The sequence below is a fragment of the Podarcis pityusensis genome (genome assembly GCF_964106645.2).
Source record: "Podarcis pityusensis genome assembly, chromosome: 3".
Taxonomy (NCBI): Eukaryota; Metazoa; Chordata; class Lepidosauria; order Squamata; family Lacertidae; genus Podarcis; species Podarcis pityusensis.
This window is the reverse complement of record NC_138026.1, coordinates 40,888,505-40,911,853: the sequence shown is the minus strand read 5'-3', so window position 1 is coordinate 40,911,853 and position 23,349 is coordinate 40,888,505. Positions and strand designations below refer to the sequence as shown.

The window sequence follows — 23,349 nt, the reverse complement described above, 5'->3', positions numbered from 1 at the left end:
GACAAAAATAAATGTAAAGAACTGAAGAAAGGGGAAGGGAGTTGAAGTCGGGTTTGTTAAAATTATCATTGAATAATTGTAATGTATATAAATGAAAATTATAAATTATATAAAAAAAGAAAAGGTCCTTATACAGCCTCTTTTTGCACCTCCCACGGAGAGCATAATTAAATAAGAGCATTTGAAGATGACCTGAGGGTCTGGGTAGGTTCATATGGGCAAAGAAACTCCATTAGTCAATGGGGTCCTGAGCCACATAAAGCTTTATAGGTTAAAGCTAGCACCTTGAATTTGACCTGCAAAGTTGGTTGCTGCTAGTTTGTTGATTCCATGTCACAAGCACTCCAGGGGACAGATTGATACCTTCTGGGGAATAGTTAGTGCAGGTGCTGAACCAGTCCTGATGTGGAAGGAGAGCGTGGTCAATCCCCAAGGCTGGAGGGAATTATGGTTCAACAACACCTGGAGGGCCAGAGTTTGCCCACCCCTGACTTGATGCTTTCTGTTGCTGTTCCATGACAGCCAATCCTGTTGGATCACTACGGCAGAAGCCAAAGTACTACCTTTTGCCTCTGTTGAAAGGCGGAACTATTCTGTTTCTAGGGCAACCAAAACAGAAGGCAGCAGCAGAATGAAAAGCTGGCGAGCTGGTAACTGGGGGAGACCCAGTGGAATATTAGTTAATTTTGTCTTTCCAGTCTGTTTAAGCTCTCTCTCTCTCTCTCTCTCTCTCTCTCTCTCTCTCCCTCCCTCCCTCCCACCCACGCACACACTGAGGCATTATCTTTCCTTTTTGTGTGCGCGCTGTGGTTTAAATTGCTTCATATGGAACATATGTGCCGCTACGTTTGCTTCATTAGCTGAGGCATGCAGATATTTGTGGTAATTGCCTTACTGCAAAAGGCAATTTGGAATTTTTGTTGGAGTCTCTCTCTCTCTCTCTCTCTCTCTCTCTCTCTCTCTCTCTCTCAATTATTCTAGATCACTGGCAGTGTTATTAGAAGCAACCCCAGTGGCCAGACTTAGACATGGTTGTACCTTTGGTGAAAAGTCCTAGTGACACTCTCACGCTGTTTCTCTATTTGTTTGTTTGTTTTCATGGTGCACAAATGAAAAGTGGCAGCAGGAAAATTATGCCCCTCTCTAACCTGGCTGCATGGCATTGCTTTGTGGTAAGGCTAGATCTGGATAGGCTTGTGTACAATCCCTTGTAGGTCTTTGTCACTCATAATCTGACAACAACACAGGATGAACTGTTTATAATATGAGTGCAAGGGATAAATATATACACATGCTCAGAATAAACTGGAGTTTTTACATGGCCATTAAATGCCTGTTTTTAATAAATTGATTGCCCCCCACAATTTAAAAGCTTGAAGCAAGTGGTGCTTTTGTTAATGCGCACAGGTTCAGTTTCAAGCCAACTATTGCAGTTCTCTTAGTGCTGTTTTCATGTCCAGGACTATCCAGTATTCCTTTCCATCAATAATATACCTTTTTGACACCTGGAAAAATAAATTCTTCCACAGTCTATTCAGACAGCACAAAACAGTAGGTGAACATGGAAATCCTGTCACTAGTGAATTGCACATTCCCGGTGAAAACTGTTAGGATTCCTGCTCTGTATTTGCAGTCATGAGATTGTTGTCTTTCACATGACTGTGTATGTTTTCATTCTACAGTGTGGGAAGTGACGGAGACAGGATGTTTTAGTATTACTGTGTTCCGTGAAGTGGAACTATTGTCCTTTATTTTCTTTCTTTGCTGTCTGATGAGAAAGAGGAAGGAGCCAAGTCAGAATGCTCCAAGTGTATTGTATGTAAATAAAAGTAGATTAGCCAAAATGCTGTGCTACTGAGTTCTGTTATGCAAACTGCAAATACTCTGAGGATCCCTAAGTGTGCTGATGCTTCTTGGTATCAGTCACTGTGATGTTCAGGTCGAAGAAAGCTTTTGAAGCTCCCGAACGAACAACCAGGAGGGAGAGAACATGCCAGTCGGGCATGTGTCTCTGCCAGGGTCCTACACGAGAGTAGGACACTCCTAACATCTTAGATGATAACCACATTTGGATATTATTTGGGTGCTTATTCAAAATACCATAGTTCCTCACCCTACAGAATTTCTGTTATTTTTTAGTTTGCTTATTGTATTGTTCTTAGGTCTCTTAACTGATTGTATCAGAAATCGCATGCCTCTTTGGGAAAATACCTCATTTTGACAAAATATATTAAAATGTAAAATTTTGTTTTATTAAAGAAACAAAAATTAAAAATGTATCTAAGAGTCAGACCATGGGACAGAAAGGCAGGAAAAGGCCCCCCCCCCAACATCTCTGCTTTAAAGTAATAGTGTCCACATTAAGAATTCGTTAACATATTTTTGAAAGGCTTTCTGTCACCCTATTTAAGAATTAAAGTCAGCAGCAATGTGTGTTTTGTCTTTGCTTTCCTTCTGGCCATGTCTTGGCATGCTTATGTTGGCATTAGCAAAAGAGGCAGTTTAAAGTAAACATGTGCAACTAGCCTGGATAACTCAGTTGGTTAGACCATGGTGCTGATAACACTCAAGGTTGCAGGTTCAATCCCTGTATGGACCAGCTGCATATTCCTGCATTGCAGGGGGTTGGACTAGATGATCCTCAGGGTCCCTTCCAACTCTACAGTTCTATGATTCTATTGATCTTCAAAGGAATACCATTCTCCATTTCGCCTTTTACCTCATATCAGCTGCCAAGGGTAATAAAAGTGAGGGTGTCTTAACCCATAGACTTAACTTTGAAAAATAAAAAAAAATGTTGTATGATGTGGTCTTACGCTGAATTGGATTACTGATACCACCCAGGCTAGTTCTGCTGACTTTGATCAGCAACAGCAGCTCTCTGAAGTTCTGAGGGAGAGGTCTGTCCCAGCCCTCCTGCTGGAACTAGAGTACATGCTAGGGGATCCCTAGCTGGTGGGAGTTGTAGTCTAGCAACATCTAAAGGGTCACCGGTTCCGTTCCCTGGTCTACCTTATTGGTTAGTTAAGGTGCAGTTCAGTTAAAATTGCTTTCTTAATGACAGACAGTATGGAATTTAAAGTGGGGTGCATCATATGCATTTCCTAATGATCCTACCTGACCCTTGACATCGGCCCCAGTAGGATCAGACAGGAGTGGATCAAGGGCAATACTTTATTTAGTGGTGGAACTCCTTTACTGGCAAGCTCCATCATCTTGCCTCCTCCTTGGCTACTTTTCAAAGGGCACTGAATACTTTCCTCTTTCACAAGGCCTTTTATGAAGAAATTCTGATTTCTGCACATGTGATTTTTGTCCTGTGTTTTAATATTTGATTTTTCACTGTATGATTGCTGTGAACTGCTATGGAAGGATTTGTGTTTTGAAAGGCAAAAGAAATCAATAATGTGGACCCCTCTCCTTCAATCTCTTACATTCTTTCTTTTACTTTGAAGTAAATGTATATTTCAGGAGCTGTTCAAAAGCAGCTTATTTAGCTAATTGTTCACAGCCTGCCTTGGAAGCTTCATTGTTTTCTTGCCGCTTTGGTAAGGACCATGTGACTAATGTCAAGTCTTCATATGTCTCCTCGTGAATTGCTTGCCCTTTTCTTAGGCAAGAGGGCAGTGTTGAAAAAATAAATCCATTTCTTTTATCTCATTCGAGCCAGGCATTCTATTTGCCACCACTGTTCAAAACTTTGGCTTTTCCTTTGACTTTGAGCTCTTCCTCACCTCTCATTCATTTCTTGTATCAAAGCATCTCTATTGCCAACTCCAAAGAATAGTTTCTGTATGGCAAACTTGGAAAGCCTTGTTTTCTTAAAACACATTGCTTGTCAAGGGGAAGCTTTTGCTTCCCAGCTTTTCTAAGCAGAAGCGATAATGGCTATCAGCTTGCAAAGTTCTACTATAGGGAGTTATAAATGGAATTCACCTTAGAAGTTTTAAATGCTCTTTGGAACTGCCTTCCCCTTCCCTCAAACAACTTCAGTTAAATTTGCTTTACTGCTAGAATGCCATATTACTTTTTCTAGTTAGCTGCATCGGAATATACAGATCAAAAGATCATGAAGTAAATATGAGTAGATGTTACCAGATGACTAGTTGTCTGAGTTAGAAACCACAAGTGTAGAAATCTGGGGCTGTGAGTGTTGTAGACGTATTCTCTTTAAAGCTGCAATACAACCATTACATTTTGTAGTGAATCTCAAACAAGAAACAAAACTTCATAAAGTAGGGGTAGCCAACACGATGTTTATGTATATATATTGAATTATGCATAATGAGAACAACATAATAAATAAATAACATAAACATAGAATAGTCAAAAAGCATTAGGAAATCCTCAGTATGCTACCCAAAACTTTCCTGTGTCCTGTTTGGTACTGCAAGCTTTTTGATTATTAATGCTTGAGGTCTTCAAGCCACAGGATTATGGGAATCCCATTCTGGGTCCTATGCAGGAGCACTGTGCTATATTCACTAACACCCTCCAGCTATGCCCTTCATAACTACCATTCTACAAATCTTGATCTAATACTTTCATTTATAGTCACTATAAGCATATTATTTATATTCACCATATTCACATTCCACAGTGTGTGTATATCTTATGTTCTTACTGATATTTATTTTAAAAGTGTATTACTCCCTGCTGGGATATGCAAAATACCGAGCTTTTGACTTTTGTGTTTTTTGCATTTGCTTTGGTGTGTTCATTGTGAATTGCAGCCTTGGTAGAGTTTTTATTTTTTATATTAAAAAAAATATAAGCACCCAGGTTTTGTAAGAGCTTTAGGAAATCAGTATCATCATTGCATTGGGAAATGAATAGGCCATCAAGAATTATAACAGTACTATGTGCTGAAGGATCTTGTTTTTATGAAAGGAAGGAGATACTTAATTGTATTAGAATATATTTTGCTATGTTCTGGGTATGAGTAGTGCTTCCTTCCCTTTATAGTTCTTAGTTTGGGGGGGAAATGTGGTACTTGTGGTCCTCCAGATATTGCTGGTGTATAACACACGCCATCCCTCACTGCTGACTCTGTCAGCTGAGGCTGATGGGAATCTGAATCTAACAACATACAAAGGTTCACAAGTTCCCCATCCTTAGGAATTTGTGGAGTAACATCTGAACAAAACATTCCTTCAGTTACTGTCCTTTGCTTCCTTGCCCCCTCCCCCCTATTTATGGAGGCACTTAATAACATCCAGGACTTGTGGAGCTTCCCAGCATGCTCAGTGGCAATTAGAATAACATTGGCATAGGAGGGATAAACTTTCTGTGATACAAGGCAGTATTAGGTCGGTAATTGCCTGTGCAGATGACACATCACTGTTCCAGAGATCACGAAGGAAGGTGGTGGAGGGGGGGGAGGTCAGATTCCATGTAATGATGCTTTTCCTGCTGTGTTACTATAGCCCTATGACTATTCTTCCAGTTCTTCCCCTTCCCCCTTGTAGTTTCAGTAATCTCTTCAAAATGCAATAAATTATTTGGACACACACACTCCGGTGATATTATTCATTTATATAGATTTATCACCTGCCCTGTTTAGTAGACTCACTGTTGAAACTAAAAGCATGAAACTCTAGCTGACTTGATAACTCTAACTAAAAGCATCAAACTCTGCTGACTTGATACTAAACCATTAAAGCCAGAGCAACCTGGTTGAGTTTATGTTGCTTTTGAAATGTTCCCAGGCTTGTTAGTACTCAGGCCACTTCAAGGTCAAGTCTGAGGCACCAATGTCCAAAAACTTGCTGAAGGTAAGCAGGTTTGGGTCCTGCCAGTGCCTGAATGGGTGACCACCTGAGAACCACATGTATGCCACCTTGGGTTCTATGATAGAGGAAAGGAAGGATATAAAATTCAAGAAAATGAATCTTCTCACTGAAGCTGCCAAACCATTTTCAAAGATCACTTGACCTACTTCAATTTGTCTTCAGTGTGCGCACACTTATTTCCCCCCACTTGGAAAATAGAATTCTGATAAGTTTATAGTTGTATCCAAAGGACACCTTTTCCTGTGTGAAACTGCCTGTCAGTTCAGATGTTCTGAGGTCCTTTTCCAGGTTCCTCCTTCCTCTTTCAGAGTCTAGGGAGGTGACTACTGGTAAAGAGTGCCCTGGCTGTGGAACGCCCTCCAGGTGCTCATTTGCTTGACCCTTTCATTATTATTGTTTAGGCACCATATCGTATGCTCTTGCCAAGGACATGTATCTCTGTTAACATCTGAACCTTACTTGTATGTGTTCAGGACCCTGAATGTTTGGGGAGAATTTTGCTCTGGTGCTAGGCTAATCTCGTCCCTCTGTTTTGCTGGAGGATAGGCTGCTGTGAGATCAGCAGACTTGGCATGGAAACTAGCATGTTTTACCAATTATATAGGAACACAATGTGGGTAACACTAGAGACTTTGGCTTGGTATCAGAGTGCCCTTGTAAGTTATCCAGGAGGAAGGAACAGACGACTCCAGAAGTTTTCCAAGGGGGTTTTGTGCATGAAGGTAGATAGAAAATAAATTGCAGATCTAATTATTTAAGGCTGTACCAAAGGAAAGGGGAAAGGAGAGAAAAGTGAGGGTGGCAGCAAGCTAAAAGCAATTGTGCACTGATGCTTCAGCGCTTGGGAGAAGAAGGAAGGGAATGTTGAAAGTTGATGAGAGAGGAGGATGGAGACTTAGAGTGAGAAGAAGAGGGATGTAGAAATATTAATATTACCGTACTCTCTTTATGACCTGTTGGAGGATGAGAAAGTTGATAAATCCTCATTTTCAAGGCTTTGTTGAACAGAGATGGTGGCATTTGACACCCAGACCAGGGCTTCTAAAAGAATAATGGGCAGGCTAGCACCCTGTCGGACCATATTTAAGGAGTAGACACAGTCCAGAAAAGGAAAGTACATCATAAACAAGGGTTCAGATCTACAGGCAGGCAGAGAGAGAAACAGCTGTAGGCAATGTGGATGCCAAACTGGATTCTCTTGAACTAAAAAGAACAAAGACTAGAGCAGTTATAGAAAACAAAAACTAGGGTGGCTGCTGAAGGGGGAATTTTCTGGAGAACAAAAGGGCTTTTCTGGATAGAGCTGCTCTAATCTGGATGGGTGTTGATATCGACCTGGAAAGTCAAAGGATTACTCAGAGCTCTCAGTTGCCAATGGCAAGCAAATTGTTTTCCCGATTTCAGTAGGAGCTGGGGGAACCTTGGCTTCTGTGAGTCTAAGAAGCTCCTTAGATTTTTTTTTGGTGGGGGGAGGGCCAGGATCCTTTCTTGCTCATGTCAAAAGAGGTTGGCAACTGGTCCTGCAAACACACCCTGTTCTTGCCAGTTGACTGTCATAGACGAAGGCTTTTAATACAGAATGAGAAATGTAGGAGACAAAATGGAGGCAAGCTAATGTTCTCTGGCAACAGTGCAGTCTTACCTTGTCCGCCTGTGCTATAACTGCACTTAGCAGGCATCAGCTTTGGCTGCTTTTATTTGTAATTGTACTGCTGGTTTTTATTTTCATTTTAAGCACTGCAGTTGAGTGTTTATTATGCTGCTTGTTTTATAAGCCAAGTTGTTTTAGAGAAGAATGGTAGGGCAATAGAGTGATTAAATCAACTAGGTGCTAAAATTCAAAACATTAAAATACTTTTATATTACCATACTTAAAAGACTAAACAGTAGATAATTAAGTCTTCCAATCTATTTGTAAATTCTCAGCTAGGCTTCTTCTGCAAAATCTCCTGTGATGCTAGGTCTTTGAGGCTTATTAAGTTGCAAAGTGGAACTTTGGCTAACTCAAAGAAAAGGGTTCTTTGTACTTTAGAGCACAGTTTGTCATGCAGTTCACATCATTTGCATGTGAAGTGAGAACTCCATTTCTAATCTATTTTCACAGAAAATGTTGAACCCAGTGTTTAATGGGTCATATCTCTGAGCAGAATGTTAGGAACAAATTAAGGGAGGGCAGGGAATAACATTTATTAGATAAGATCAGTTTGGGGCCATTTCCCCTTATACAGTCATACCTCGGGTTAAATATGCTTCAGGTTGAGCGTTTTCAGGTTGCGTTCTGCGGCGACCCGGAAGTAACGGAATGGGTTACTTCTGGGTTTTGCTGCTCGGGCATGCGCAGACGCTCAAAATGACATCACGCTCATGCGCAGAAGCGGCAAATCGCAACCCGTGCAGACGCGGGTTGCGTTCTGCTCAGAATGCGAACGGGGCTCTGGAACGGATCCCATTTGCATCCAGAGGTACCACTGTAAGTGATAAGGGGACTTCTCTGCATTCTCTACTAGGCAATATGTCATGGATAACAGCATTGTTGGGGGGGGGAGGGGGTGTCCATTAAAAAAAAAAATTCTTACTGTGCAGGAGCTAACTTCTTGGGTATGTTTTGTTTCCATTGCAGGTTGCATTTTTGAAGATGTGAAGGAACCTGGTCTGATCCTTTTGAAAATAAATTCCTGTCAAGATAACCTTCAGCTACAAAGAACTGTGGATCTAAGTTACCAAGTGGGGATGTTCCCCCCCCCCCCCCGAAAGTGATTGTGAAGTTCCTAAGCCAAAGGAAAAAAGCAGTTAATTGTATATTTAACTTGCTGTTTGTTGACTTTGGAGTTTTGAGAAGTTCAAAGAATGTGATGGAGGCAAGTTGGTCAAGCAGAGAGGCCAATTTTTGTGAGGCTTGAGTTCAGAGAGCAGCTTAATTTGGGGTGTCTGGAGTCTTTGAGATCGCTTGTGAAGAACTACTAATTCTCCAAGGAGAAGTCAATTATCTTCTGCAGCAACTGAAGTTTTAAAAAAAATAAAAATAAAGGAACACACAGTGGCTGACTTGCCCTTCTAGGAAACAAAATCTTCAGAGCTTTGTGAGCCCTTGACCTAATGGAATGTGAGTGGGAAAGGGAGTGACAGAGGGTGGGGGAAGAAGGTTTGACTGCCCACTATTTGTGGCTCAGATTCTCCTCAAGGGAATCTCACCCTCAGCAGAAAAATGGTTTTCAATCCCTGCTTTTATGATAAAAAATCTTTTTGGTAAATTGTGAACCCCAATTGCCAAGAAAAGCCTAAAAGTTTTTAGATTTAGCAGCAGATTATTCCAAGGTAACGTTAATAATAATAATAATAATTTATTATTTATACCCCGCCCATTTGGCTGAGTTTCCCTAACCACTCTGGGTGGCTTCCAATCAAGTGTTAAAAACAATACAGCATTAAATATTAAAAACTTCCCTAAACAGGGCTGCCTTCAGATGTCTTTTAAAGAGAAGATAGCTGCTTATTTCCTTCACATCTGAAGGGAGGGCGTTCCACAGGGCGGGTGCCACTACTGAGAAGGCCCTCTGTCTGGTTCCCTGCAACCTCACTTCCCGCAATGAGGGAACCGCCAGAAGGCCCTCAGCGCTGGATCTCAGTGTCCAGGCTGAGCGATGGGGGTGGAAACGCTCCTTCAGGTATACTGGACCGAGGCCATTTAGGGCTTTAAAGGTCAGCACCAACACTGAATTGTGCTTGGAAACGTACTGAGAGCCAATGCAGATCTCTCAGGACCGGTGTTATGTGGTCCCGGTGTAGCACATTGCAGTAGTCCAAGCAGGAGATAACTAGAGCATGCACCACTCTGGCAAGACAGTCCGCAGGCAGGTAGGGTCTCAGCCTGAGTACCAGGTGGAGCTGGTAGACATCCGCCCTGGACACAGAATTAACCTGCACCTCCATGGACAGCTGTGAGTCCAAAATGACTCCCAGGCTGCGCACCTGGTCCTTCAGGGGCACCGTTACCCCATTCAGGACCAGGGAGTCCCCCACCCCCGCCCACCCCCTGTGCCCCAAAAACAGTACTTCTGTCTTGTCAGGATTCAACCTCAATCTGTTAGCCACCATCCATCCTCCAACCGCCTCCAGGCACTCACACAGGACCACGTTGGTTAAGGGCTGGTTGGTTTACACCACTTGATTTCTGAGATTAATGTGTGAACTGTCTGCATTTAAAAAAGCATTGAGTCTGAGATGATATTGAAGTGATGGAGCCAGGACAGTGTGTCATGTGCTGGATCAGCAGCAAATGTTCAGGGTGCTGGGTTGCAGAAAGCATCAGTGGGACTTAGTTACCGGTACTCACAGAAACATACTTGCTGCAAAGAGAGGCTGACGCGCCACAGGGCTGATGTGTGATGTATTAGAGACCACCATATTAATAAGTGCCCAAACTACCTAAGGCTGCCCTTGTTTGCAAATTTGAATGGTTTTCTCCCTTTCAGCTAAATGGGAACACAAGGCCATGTCTGCAGAAAGGTTGCAGTGTATTTTGTGCCTCGAAAGCGCAAGGCATAATGTATTACAGAGCACTCCAGTGCACCTCCTGAAGGCAAGCAGACCCCCCAGGAGCAGCACTGTAACAGGGGTTGTACTGCATGGCTTCTCTGTCTCAGTTGCACATGGGTCCAGCTGTAGTGTGGAATGCATGACTGATTGCTCATGAAAGCAGTGTGTAATTGACCCATGTCAAAGTTCCAGTGCACACAGACAGATGCAAATCAGTGTGCATCCTTATCATCAACAAAGTTCCCAAGTAGCCATTCCCAATAATTTTCTGTAAATGTGCAAAGGACTACAACATACATCACACTATTAAGATGGCATTTTTCATGTACAAAATTGTGTCCTGACACTTGGCAGAGAATTCCATGGGAACTTTTTTTTTTTTTTTAAAGTTTTACTTTATTTTAGCCCAGCACAAAGGTGAGCGTACACAGCAATTCCATTGCACGGCTTGTGCAGGCTGTTTTCTCAGATTACCAGACTTGCCCTTTAATAGACTTTGATTTATGTGGTCCTAATAAGAGCGGAGCAGGCAAAGGCCTTTATTTGAGCATTGAAAAGAAAGCAGATATGGGACAATTTACAGCTTGCGCTTAGCTGCAAAAAAGGTCTTTTGCCAAATGACTGAGGAAATATATTTCAGGCTGATGAAAAGCCACTAAATCTGGAGAGCTTTAAAAAATAAATGGCATTTTAAAGGGGAAACTTGAGCTGCTGTTGTAGCTCATCCTTACTAATTATTAAAATCCTATTTTGAAGCTGTGATTTACAAACATAGTTTGACTGTTGTGAGTTCTCTTCAGTTTGTGAAGAAAAAAATGTCAATTCCCATCCTGCAAATGGATATGTAGAAGACCTGGAATTTTTGCAACCCTCTGCTTACTCTGCCAAAGAAGTAATGGGGAATCTAATTTGTCGTCACTCATGAAGCAAGAGGACGTCTCAAAATGATGCTCAATGTAAAAATAAATTTGCTATTTTTCTTGAAGGAAATAAATGATTGACCATTGTCAGAAATTCTTTAGATCTCCCACAAGATCTCTCAAAAATAATGAGAAGCTTGTTTGCAAAGATAATAATTTTGCATGGGCAATATACAACAACAGGCAGTTTAAACCTTATAAGAGAGGTGCCATAATTTGCAAGATGTTTCATATCTATAGTTTATACCTATTACATTACATTATTACAGCGATGGGAGAAACCATAATTACTTAACTCTGCTTTGGCATCTCGGTAATGGTTTCCTGTTTGTGGAATGCCTTCCCTGGTGACATGTGCATGTCTTCATTAACTTTCAAGAAAAACTTAAAAACATTTCTATTCGCTCAGGCATTTAGTGGCTAAAAGATACTGTTTCTGGAAACCTTGAAATTATTAGCTATGAGGGTATGTTTTAAAATGTTTAAATTGTTTTTAAATAATTGTATTTAAATAACATTCTTACCTTATTTTTAATAGCACAGTTTTACTGCTTTGTATCTGCTGCCCTTGGCTCCTTTGGGAGAAGGGATGGGATGGAAATTTAATAAATAAATAAAACACTTCTCCTTCCTCCAACCCTGGTTCCTGTCTTGAGGGAAGTACACAAATTGCTGCCCCCTCCCCCTGGCTCCACCTTGGGGGCCCTGCCTCTGCCACACACTCCTTGGAACCATGCCAGTCCCTGACAGGTGCCTTATTATTAAAAATTATCACCATCTCCACTGGGTGGTTACTATTTCCTCATTATTATTATTTTTCATTTTTGAAAAGGAAAGGTTTTTCAGAATTGCTTCCCTTCATTGTTCTCTCTATTTGTCAAAAAGCTGCTTCAGGAACTCTATACCCAAAGGCATTGAGGAACTTGAAGCTGTTTGGCCAGGGCTTCCACATGAGAAGGTTACAGTGAAAAATGATTCCCGTCAAACGAAAACTGATTTGGCATCATTAAATATGGGCAAGGTGGTTCACGTTGCACAGGCAGTCAGCCACATGTCGGTGCGCCCATAACTTTCAGAGCAGTTACCTGGCAGAAACATCCCTGGACTCTCATCTGCGAACACTTGTTTCCTGTCAAATTATATCCAAATATGCTCTGTTGCATTGACAGTTCTGTCTTTTTATTTTTGGCCCTCCATCTCCTTGTGCCAAAATCTCTCCTTAAGCCTTAAGTGAATTTTTGAATCTTTTTCAGTCTTTTATTTTCCCCAGACCAATGTTAATGTGATGCAGTTTTTTAAGTTGCCAAATGACTGCTAGAAGATATTATGTCCCAGTTCCAAACATGCCTGTTTAGGGTTGAAGCTTTGTTTATTAAGGATTCACAGTGATTATATACAGCAGACCCTTCTCCAAAGGAAATTATTCTGTGCTAAAGATCTTGGCACTTTTTATTTTAAAGCAACCTAAATCCCTCTATCTTCTTTTTTTAATGCTGAATTTTAATCCTGATAATTCCAAATTCTCTCAAAATAGACAGCTCTCCCGAGTTTTTGCGCATACATTGACCTTTGAGACGATCAATAATGGTTTCTTCTGTTACTAGTCGCAAGGGGATTACCTGGTATTTAAAACAAATGGAGAGGTGTAAACCAGTCTAGTTTTACTTAATTTTAAGTGTTGTTTCCAATAGTGTCTCAAGATTAAAAACAAATAATTGATGAATAAGTAAATATGATGGTTTAAAATGTGTTACCTCATTGAATCAATCTGTACGCACATCCTTGAGAAGCTGTGCAGGTATGACTAACTGGACTGAACTAGTGCAGAGATGCAATGGAATGCAATTGTTAAGGTTGGACTGTGACATTGACAGGCAATAAAAGATCCAGGTGGCTGCAGGCAAACCAATTCAGTAGGACTTGGATTTAGAGTTTAAACATTTTGTAGGGCAAGACAAAGTCATCCTAACCTGTGGTGACTGCTTGATTAATGCTGTAAATTCAAAAAGAAGAGAGAAGAAATGAGTTAAGAAAAGCAATCTGTTATGCATACTGCTTAACCAGGTAAGTGGTGCTAAGGAAAATGTAAGGTTCTGTTGTTGTTTTTTGTTTGCTGAGCAATAATTCATTTCCAGTGGTTTTGTACCAGGGATAAAAAAGCAGGTGATGGATAAAATTTTCCTCCCTCCTACATAATCATGCCCCAGTTTCAGAATCAATGCTTTTGGTAAGCGCTTACTAATAACACTGAGCAACACCAGGCACTGTCTAGAAAATAGGATACAAATACACCAAAACCAGGAAGCATCCAGGGACGACGTTCAAAAAAGGGAAATGAATCTAAACAATTGTTAAACTTTTTTGTGTGTGGTTGAACATCTTAGAATGTATTATAATAAAAATTCTAGTGAGTCCCCTGGTAAATAAAGTTCAGACAGCCGTGTTCGCCATGAAATATTTAAAAGTACAGGTTGAGGTGGTCCTCCCACATGATTTTGCCATACAAGTTGTTTTCAACAACAGAAACTTTTAGATTGGTTAAGAAACGAAGAAGTGGGTACGGTCTTTGAACTTAGCTTTATTATTATTTTTTAATTTGCATGTGTTGTGGCTGTTTCTAGTTTAAAATAGGTTTTATCATGAGATATCTGACCTGTTAGAATGTGTATTTTAATAAATTAAAGTTTTTATACTTTTTACGTGTGAACAATTGTTATTATCTTTTTAGAGACATGACAAAGGCATTTTTGGCTGAATCATGTAGGGCACATTGTATAAATAAATAATCCGTCCCTTCTTTCTTCCTTTGGTTATCTGTGAGATTCATTTCTCCTTTTTACTCTGTCTAAAAACTGTGTTTTCTGAAATGCACTCTCAAATAACTCCACCCATTCATCTGAAACATTTTGCTTGGAATGACTTCTCAGGATATTTTCATAATGCTGCTTCTCTCTCCACCTCAAAACCCACCATAAAGTTCTTGGCACAGCCCGTTACAGTACTTATCCCCTGTTGAAACTGCACACCTAAGTACATATGACTGAACTGAACATACTGTACATTCCTTCCCCTTTGTACCTTAATTCCTTCTCTTTGTCAAATCATAGACCAGGAAAATACACATGGTTGGACTCCCATCAACTCCAGCCAGCATGGCCAAGATTCATGAAAGGCACCATGTTGACTACCTATGCCTTAGACTATAAATTACTTGTGGAAGGGGCATGTCATCTTGCTGTTTAGTCTGCAAAATGTCATACACACAAATGGGGCTATATGGGGGGAGATGGAGCTCAGTAGTGGAGCACATACTTCTCATACTGAAGGTCACAGATAAAATCCCTTCATAGACCCTCGAGAGCTTCTGCCAGTCAGCATAGTAGAGAATGCTGAACTTAGGGGATCAACTGTATAAGACAGTGACTCCTATATGGACCCAACAATAAACGCAGAAGCCCTGTGTACCTTGATGTCAGCAAAGCATTTCTAAACAATAAATACTTTTTGTTTGAGATCACCTAACTAAAATATGGACATTTGCAATATCCACTGTTATTGTCTATGTTCTTGAATTTGCTGCCTTTACATTCTGTGTGACAGACACATCTGTGCCAGTCACAAGACTCCATATTCCTGTACCAGCTGGATCCTCATCTGATAAAATATACTACCTTACAAATTTTGTATTATTCCTACAGACTAATACAGTGATAAATTTTTATATGATCTTGAAAAGGAGAGCAGATTTGCAAAGCAAAACATTCCTCTTCAACCAGATCTTTGGCTGATTAATATTGAGCCTTTTAAATGTATTTGTGTAATGTTTTGTTGCCTTTGTTTTGACTATTTGTTCTTTTATCTTGTGGTTTTATCTTGTGAACTGCCCTGAGATTTTTTGATGAAGGGCAGTATAAGAAAGAAAGAAAGAAAGAAAGAAAGAAAGAAAGAAAGAAAGAAAGAAACTTTAAAGTTAATTCAGTACTGGATAACTCCTGAGTTCAGGCTGAAACAGACCAATTTGTCTTTTACAGGGGGAGTACATTGAACTGTGAATTCTGATTATTCAAGCATCTGCACACAGCCGTAGGGATTTCTTTTTTTTAATTAAGAAATACAGCCTGCAATAATCTTCTATGAGTACCGGTGAGTCGCATTTAACTCTAAAGTCATTAGGTATGTTAAAATACCATATACAGACAGAATCTTGTCTCAGAATGCACCAACACTGAATTTACTGTTTTTGATACTTATGTTTGTGATATGGTGTGCGATTGTTGTTCTAAACAGATTGTGCATGGAGAAGCATCTTAAAGAAATATACAACCAAAAAAAAATGATGCCAGATGCTATATGACAACTTTTACAGGATTCAAAAAGGAAGAATGGGCTAGGACTGTCACTGCTCTTAAAACAAAAAGACAGGATCTCCAGGTGGTGACCTGTCAACCCATGACAGAAGAAAGCCAGTTTATTTTATGGTTTATCAGTCTCCTTGTGCAATAAGCCTCTGGCTACATATACCGGGATATATATTTAAAGGAGTTATGGTACCCAAAATACAGCAAAATTCAAATGAAATGTGAGATTTTTATCCCCATTTGTATTGTAATGTGGGGAACTAAGCTCTTCAAATTGGCAGTTTTCAGCACAATATCACTTAACTCTATTGCACACATGCCAACTTCTATATCTTCTCAGAGCTGGCAGGAGAGATAAGGTACAAATCAGATGTCCATTATAGATGTGTCAAATCCACACTGATGGCAACAGCAGAAATTTGCTAGGTACAAGACCCGCTCCCCCACCAATTTGCCATAACAGAAAATCACAAGGCCAATCACTATTGGAAGTCTATTAATTCAGGCTGTTTTCTCAGAAGAACCATGACAGTGGTGGTGCCCTAAGCCAAGCAGAAAGGATGTGTGAAGTCCAAACAAACACGATGAACCACCTGATCTTTCCTGATTTACTAGAAGTTGCTCAGGGGCCCCTGTATGGGCTCTGTCTGTAAATATACGGTGCACGCTCCACAACTGAGAATGTGCTTCCAAGGAGACTCCTCCCCCCTTCCCACACACATCAGCTCCTGGTAGTCTCTAGGCCAGGCTTCCTCAAACTCAGCCATCCAGATGTTTTTTTTTGTTGTTGTTTTTAAAATGATATTTATTGAAAATTTTTTAGAATTACAAAAAAAACAAAGTAGAAAAAGAGAAAGAAAAAACAAAGAAAAAACAGACCACATCAAACAATACAAATTAATAAAAATCAAAATAAAAAAATAGCACAACACGATCAAAAGACAAAAATATACCACAAACATTTAAAAACAAATCCAATATTCTCAAATCCTTAACTGTCATTACCTTCTTTCTTTGACCTCCTCCTCCTCCCTTTTTTTTGTATCCTAGTTGTTAATTGTCGCAGCAAATCCTTTCCATTATTTCATAATATTCTGTCATTACATTTCCTTAATCTATTTTAATCTCATCTTACTATAAAAAACCTTACAGTTTAAAACTTAAATCTTATTTTTACCAATTTCTCATAACCATAATATTCTTACATAATTCTTTAAACATTTTTGCTAAAGCCAAATAATTTCGTTCCAACATTTTTCTAACATTCATCAATTTTATAAAACAATCCTAATAAAAAAAAAAATCCAATCTTCATCCAGCGTCTCTGCCTCCTGGTCCCGGGTTTTGTCAGTCCTTTTTATCCCATCAATCTTGCGTATTAACCTGGTAATCTTATATCCGAGGCCCTTAAGTCCCTTCCGTGTCCCTTCCGCGGCTCTTCTTCATATTTATAGCTGTATTTTCCTTTGTCTCCTGCTCCTTTCACTCGTGGGAACTCCAGCTTAACAATATTTTTGACCCTTCTCGACAAATCAGCCCCTTTTCCATAGTCCACACTAAACTCCATGTGGTATTTAAGAACACGTTTCAGAGTCCCTCCAAAATTAAGAGCCCCCACAACCCCAAACATCTCACGGCCCATTGCCAGACTTGAAAAGTCCAAACATCCCTGCATAGGGGGGTCTATCCAGCCCCCCATTTCCAAACCAGACCAAACTTTATCTTTCCAAATCTGGCTTTTTCCAAGTTCATTTGTCAAATCCAAGAGCTCATGTTCCTGCTGGGCCACAGCTCCCTCCATCTCTGGCGCCCAAGATTCAGTAACATCCTCTTCCCTCATCTGTTCTGTCAGGGCACACTCCTGATTTAATTCCTGGGTGGGCTCCATATAATTTCCCACTGCCTGTTCAAAATTTCTGATCGCATCAGTCATCAAGTCCGTCTTCTCATGTAGCTGTTCCAGTAGGGCACTTGTTTTACAGAGAGCACACAGCAGAGCTTCTGAATACATTGTCCTGCAAGGTCAGAAGTCTATTCCCACGATTGTAATCTGTAACAGCTGCAAGCTCCCCGATTCAGAATTGGTTACAGTTTCACAGGCTCCCTCTAGGGGGAAAACTTCTATTTGTTCTTTTCTTTTAAAGACAGATCTAACAACAAAGTTTCCTTTTTCAGATATTTTGTCAATATTTGTTCCTTTAAAATGCGAAGGGGAACAATGGAATCACTATGTTTCTCTTCTTTTAGCTATCTGTCAAAAACGTTTGTCTCTGGTCAATGAGCTTCAAAAAATGTCAGTCCTGACACCCCGCTCCAGGATCAAGACGGTGGAAAGTTACTTTGCTTTACACTCACTTCTGCAGGTTTAAACAGTCCGGAAAAAATCCCCCCTCTTCTCCTGCTTCCGAAGGGGGTTCAACAATTTTAAATGATGAAAGTTAATCCTTTACAAGCGATTTTCTGAGCTCTAGTTTGCCATGTCTTTACTTTAATCTATCTACAAAGAAACGGAAGGCTGACTTCCTGTTTAGACCTTCTCGTTTCAGTGCCAAATTGAAATAAACTTTTAAGTCCAATTTTCCTTTCTACTCGCAAGTCCTTATTTAGAGTCCAATTGTCCGAAGTTTAAGTACTCACGGGTGATTGTTTTAAAAGCCAAATTGTCCCAGGAAAAAGGCAGTGCTCTCCGGCAACAGCTGTGCGGCTTCGCTCCACGGAAGAAGCAGTTGACTCTCAGCACCGCGCCACTTCCCCCTCTTCGCTCCGGAGCCCGTTAGTGGGTTCCTTTGCGGGTTGGGGGGGCGCTAAAGGTGCCCGCCAAGTCCCATGGTCACAGGCTTCATCTGCCTGTGATTTTTGAAAGGGTCCCCGCTTCGCTGTAGCGGAAAAGACCCGTTTCCCGTGGAGCTGGTCCCTCTAGATCAGAGGGAGTCCGCCATTACCGATGGCGCCACCCCGGAGGTCTCCTCCAGATGTTTTTTTTGAGACTACAATTTCCATCATCCCTGACCACTGGTCCTGCTAGTTAGGGATCATGGGAGTTGTAGGCCAAAAACATCTGGAGGGCCGAGGTTGAGGAAACCTTCTCTAGACCTAGTGGGGCAGTTTGTGGCTGGGGCGGTTAGGTAGGCAGGATCAAAAATTCCATATGAGTAGGGTCAAGAAGGTCACGCGGGTGGGGCAAAGTTGTTCTGGTTTTCTCCCCATCCTCCTCCCTTGCAAATATATGGATACTAAAGCATTACAGTTGCACAAATAATTAGCCCCTAACTAAACTGAAAAGTGTATTACCTTGATTTAAAAGAGGCCCCTCCTGTCACAACTTCTAGTGTGGTTTAATGTGACAATAACCATACATGTAGGTACACAAACACACACATACATATGTGCACATCTCAAATTAGTGTCTGGTGATCAGGTAAGTCTTAAGACCTTCCCTTTTTGCCAGACCTCTGCAAGGCATCTAGTGTACATTTGTATCTAATGGTATTTGAGTGGTGATCTGCTTGCACAATGGGGCTGCCTCTCCCCACACCCCCCAAAACTTGTTCCAGAGGCTTTCCGAAACTGCTGCAACAGATTTTGAGGTGGGGGAGGGACGGCCAGAGAGAGGAGGGGACAATTCCATGGAAGTTCCACTGTGCAAGTGAAACATCAGTACAGTGGTACCTTGGGTTAAGAACTTAATTCATTCTGGAGGTCTGTTCTTAACCTGAAACTGTTCTTGCCCTGAAGCACCACTTTAGCTAATGGGGCCTCCTGCTGCCGCTGCGCCGCTGGAGCACAATTTCTGTTCTCATCCTGAAGCAAAGTTCTTAACCCGAGGTAATATTTCTGGGTTAGCGGAGTCTGTAATCTGAAGCGTATGTAACCTGAGGTACCACTGTATTTGATAAAATATCCATAGCCTCTGGCTGACTTGTTTTTGTTTATTATTAATGTACTAATTTCTTTCACTGACTAAGTTGGATTTTAATCATTATTCTAACTATTTTCATTGATGTCCTTTTCATACTTCTTGCTTCACTAAAATACCATGATTGTTACTTCATCATGTAACAGGACTGCAGTGGTTATATTTGCAGCTGTGGATAATTTCTAGCCAAATTAGGGTTGTCGTCTTTTTTCCTGACACAGTTTCTCTGTCAGCTGCTTGACAGCAATTAAAATGGGATTTTATTGATACAAGAATGTCCCAATGCACTCCAGCCTATTCCAACCTATTTCTTTGGCAGATACTGTGCTAATGTAGCTGCATAAAACATTTCAATTTGGCATTCCTGCCTAAGGTGCTGGAGAGAATCCATATGAGCAAATTCTGGGCGATTTGATTCCTCCCAACAGCAAATAGTTTGGGGTGTTAACAGAACTCAACAAAAACTAAGCTCAGGTATGGCTGATGAGTAACTGAAAGTGTTTCCACAAAACTGTAACAGAACCTCAGCACTTATGTAAAGCTTCCAGATTCTATGTGTGTCTTAACATAACAATTGCCACAAATTTCTCAGTAATGCTGGTAAAGATGCCAAGCTCTTAGCCAAGCAATATCCTCAGTTCAAAATGCAGGGCTTCTACAAGGCTTCTACAAGAAGCAACATTCCAAATTTTTAAAAAATCAAAAATCAAATGTCCTTACCATATATTAATTTCCTTTATAAACAATGAAAATACATGAATATTTGTGCAGAAATGACTGCACAAACTTTATTTAATTTCAATACAGAAATAAAAATTGTGTTTAGAATCCCTTACTATATTATTACAAATAACTTTTCTGTTTATATATTCATTGCAGATGCCTGACGTTCAAAGACTGGGGGGCGTTAACTGAACCAGTCCTCTTCCTATGTGTAATATTTTAACATAATATACAAAAGCTCTTGAGAACTGGCTCTCAAGAGTGCTCACTGGAAATCACATGGGTGACACACCTCAATCTATATCAAAAACACTTAATTCAGTTGCATCTAAATGCATTTTTAGAACTATGTTATGTAGTCCTTGTGTTGCGACTTTCAAATGCTAGTATTCATGAGTTTTTCTCCAGTGGTTCAGTATGATAAATGATGTTATGCATGCTAATTGAGTCCATATATCTCCTTAATATCTAAACTGTTTTCTGGCATTTCTCTGACTCGGAAATTCATGACTCAGCATTTGCTCACACTGTGCGCAACACAGTGCTTCCCTCCTATTAACACATCTCTCAATTCAGTTATCAGCTGGGAGTTTGGGTTTATGAGGATTTCTGATAAATGCAACAAACTATATCATTTTAATCATTCCTTGTTTTGTTTTTTGTTTTTACTTAGTTATAAACTTATAAAACAAAGGCATTGTTGATAACTCTGTGAATATTTACAATCTGGATTGTTTGCTGATCTAAACTGAAATATTTTGGATTTATTTTGAAGATTTACTTCATAATACAACTAGGAAGAGGGCACTTTACATACTCAAGCTGCAATGTTGTCATCAGTTGCCATTGCCACAAAAGTATCTCATCCATACTGCTCCAGAAGTATGCTGTTTAGACTATTTCCACCAGGGGTCAGCAAACTTTTTCAGCAGGGGGCCGGTCCACTGTCCCAGACCTTGTGGGGGGCCGGACTATATTTTGGGAGGAAAAAAATGAATGAATTCCTATGCCCCACAAATAACCCAGAGATACATTTTAAATAAAAGGACACATTCTACTCATGTAAAAACACACTGTTTCCTGGACCATCCGCAGGCAGGATTTAGAAGGTGATTGGGCCGGATCTGGCCCCCGGGGCCTTAGTTTGCCTACCCATGATTTCCACTGTGGCTGCCACACAGGCATCTGATCACACCCAAATGGGCTATCGGGGTGAGGTTTGGGGGAAAGACTTTTTTTTAGTGTCAGTGATACAATTGCAGGATGACAAGTGATGGCGACTCCTTTCAGGCCCTTGTAATCTTACCATCTTTATTGTAATTATTTTTTCATCTTATTACCATGCAAGCTTGTTGGCATAAACAGCTGTCATATAAACATTTGAAATAAAATAAGCAAGTCTAGTTATCTATTTAAATCAATTATATGTGGGGTTTTCTTCACCCAAAGCAGCATTTAAAGATATAAACTAAGCACTTAAAAGGGGTATTTCCATTGCAATGTTTTTCATTCATGAAGAATGCAAGAAACTCCATTGTTACAATGCTGTAGTGCTCCTTAAAGCCACCCATTTTGCTTAAAAAAACATGAGAGTAAGGGATTAACATTCAAGCAACTTAAGTCCTTGCACCCCAAAATTGATCATTGTACAGTTGTACCTTGGGTTACAGACGCTTCAGGTTAAAGATGCTTCAGGTTACAGACTCCGCTAACCCAGAAATAGTACCTCGGATTAAGAACTTTGCTTCAGGATGAGAACAGAAATTGTGCGGTGCGGCGGCAGCGGGAGGCTCCATTAGCTAAAGTGGTACCTCAGGTTAAGAACAGTTTCAGATTAAGAATGGACCTCCAGAACGAATTAAGTTTTTAACCTGAAGTACCACTGTATATGCTTTACAGGCTCCCAACCCAAGCACCTTACAATATGAAATATTGCACAGGGAAAACAACATAGGAAAGGGGCTGAAGTGGAAATCAGTAAACAGGCTGGGGTAACCTGTGTGGTCATTGCGAAATTCCCTAACACAACTAGGCAATCATGTCCATTGCAAGAACATCTGTGGCAAACAACCGACTCCTGCAAAGATCTCCAGAGTTTCACCGCTAAATCCCCTGAGTTAGTGTTTCTGTAAATACATGTGTAAATTTCAGTGGCAACACTCAAATTTGGTGCCCCTTGACCTCTCATACTCCATTCTAAATAATAGTTGTGGCATCCCCTGCAGCGCCCCTGAGGCGCCACATCCCAGTGTGACTGAACCGCTCACACTCAACTAAATCCACCTCAGCTGGATTCCAACAACATCTGGAGGACCACATGTTCATTTCCACCAATAATGCAGTTTCCAGTCACCTGCGCAATATTACTCAGCAAGCATCCTGTTACCACCAAACTCTATGTATTTATGTTCCCAGCAACAATATAAACTTTTCATTTTCGGTTGTATTGGTTCAGAAGAACGTCATTGTATACCTGTTATTTCTTCTGCATGAAGGCCAGTCAGACTGACAGTAGTGCCAGCTCAATGAGACTCTCTTCAAAAGCCCACACTCCTTTTTGAAGCATCTCAAATTTTAGGAATGGAACTGACAGAGCAGCAAGAAAATCACAAGTCTTATGTCAGAACTGCAAACATTTTTTTTTTTTTTTTTGCAGGGTCTCTCACAGTCTCCCTCATAGCCCATGCTTGCAATATATTTTTGGTGAAATTGAAGTTGTCCAAGGCTTATCCCTGAGGTTGTTGATTGTTTAAAGGCAAAAAGAACCTGTATGAGAACACACACACTATGAAGCGAGGGTGAATAAGAGACAATATGAAATGGAAGGGAAGCTGGCTTTGTAAAAAATATTCAGAAGGCAAACATTCATTAGGAATAACATTTTACACAAATGCAGTCTAACGGTCATGCAGCGTGTGGTTCTAACTTCAGCCTAAACTTCAGAATTCTAATGACTATTGGTCAGGGTATGCTTCTATCTGCAGCTGCAACTAGTCTGTCATGTCAGAGCTATTCCTACAAGAATTGGGACACTGCTCAGAAGCTGAGCTCATTATCCTTGGGTGTGAGATCCCTTTATTGACCTGTCCTGTTTCTGCAGCTAA

General features: G+C 40.6%; 1 protein-coding gene and 1 long non-coding RNA gene across 6 annotated transcripts in view; one reads left to right on the top strand and one right to left on the bottom strand.

The window, feature by feature from the left end:
• UBE3D (ubiquitin protein ligase E3D) overlaps positions 1 to 8,827 on the top strand; it is a 50,893-nt gene extending 42,066 nt beyond the window's left edge. For both annotated transcript variants that reach the window (XM_080998738.1, XM_080998737.1), the window contains one exon: positions 8,413 to 8,827. In XM_080998738.1, the coding sequence (XP_080854864.1) occupies positions 8,413 to 8,425 (13 nt within the window). In that variant the 3' untranslated portion in view covers positions 8,426 to 8,827. The remainder of the gene's footprint in view (positions 1 to 8,412) is intronic.
• Positions 1 to 23,349, bottom strand: part of LOC308473333 — a 62,235-nt gene that overhangs the window by 24,059 nt on the left and 14,827 nt on the right. The window lies entirely within an intron of this gene.